This window comes from Neopelma chrysocephalum, unplaced genomic scaffold (assembly GCF_003984885.1).
Source record: "Neopelma chrysocephalum unplaced genomic scaffold, ASM398488v2 Primary Assembly neopelma1_59758, whole genome shotgun sequence".
Taxonomy (NCBI): Eukaryota; Metazoa; Chordata; class Aves; order Passeriformes; family Pipridae; genus Neopelma; species Neopelma chrysocephalum.
Window position 1 is genome coordinate 1 of NW_020904621.1, and position 405 is coordinate 405.

General features: G+C 64.4%; 1 protein-coding gene across 1 annotated transcript; it reads right to left on the reverse strand.

Annotated features, from left to right (window-relative positions):
* Positions 1 to 57: 57 nt before the first annotated feature.
* Positions 58 to 323, reverse strand: LOC113979184 (myosin light polypeptide 6-like; the record flags this gene model as incomplete). Its single annotated transcript, XM_027706652.1, has 1 exon — positions 58 to 323. A coding segment is annotated over exon 1 (266 nt), but the record flags the coding sequence as incomplete, so codon positions are not given.
* Positions 324 to 405: the final 82 nt, after the last annotated feature.

Genomic DNA, 405 nt, shown 5'->3' on the forward strand with positions numbered 1-405 from the left:
CCCCCCCATCCCGCTGCATCCCTGGAACCCAACACCTGGAGGACCCCACCCTCAGACCTCCCCGGCCCAGTTTGGGTTTTATTTTTCAGTAAGATCTGGTTTCCCTGTGGACATCGGGGTTTGGGGGCCCAGCGGGGGGGTCGAGGCTCACCCAGGGTGACGAGGACGTGGCGGATCTCGGCGCCCATGACGGTGCCGTTGCCCTCCTTGTCGAAGACCCTCAGCCCCTCCACGTAGTCCTCGAAGCAGCCCTGGTCCTTGTTCTTGGCGATCGTTTGCATCATGGGCAGGAACTGCTCAAAGTTCAGCGTCTTCACGTTCATCTCTGCGGGGACGGGGCGCGTGTGTCAGGGCTGAAGGGGGTCCTGGGGGGCCCGGGGGGGCTGGGAATGGGGGGATCCCCCA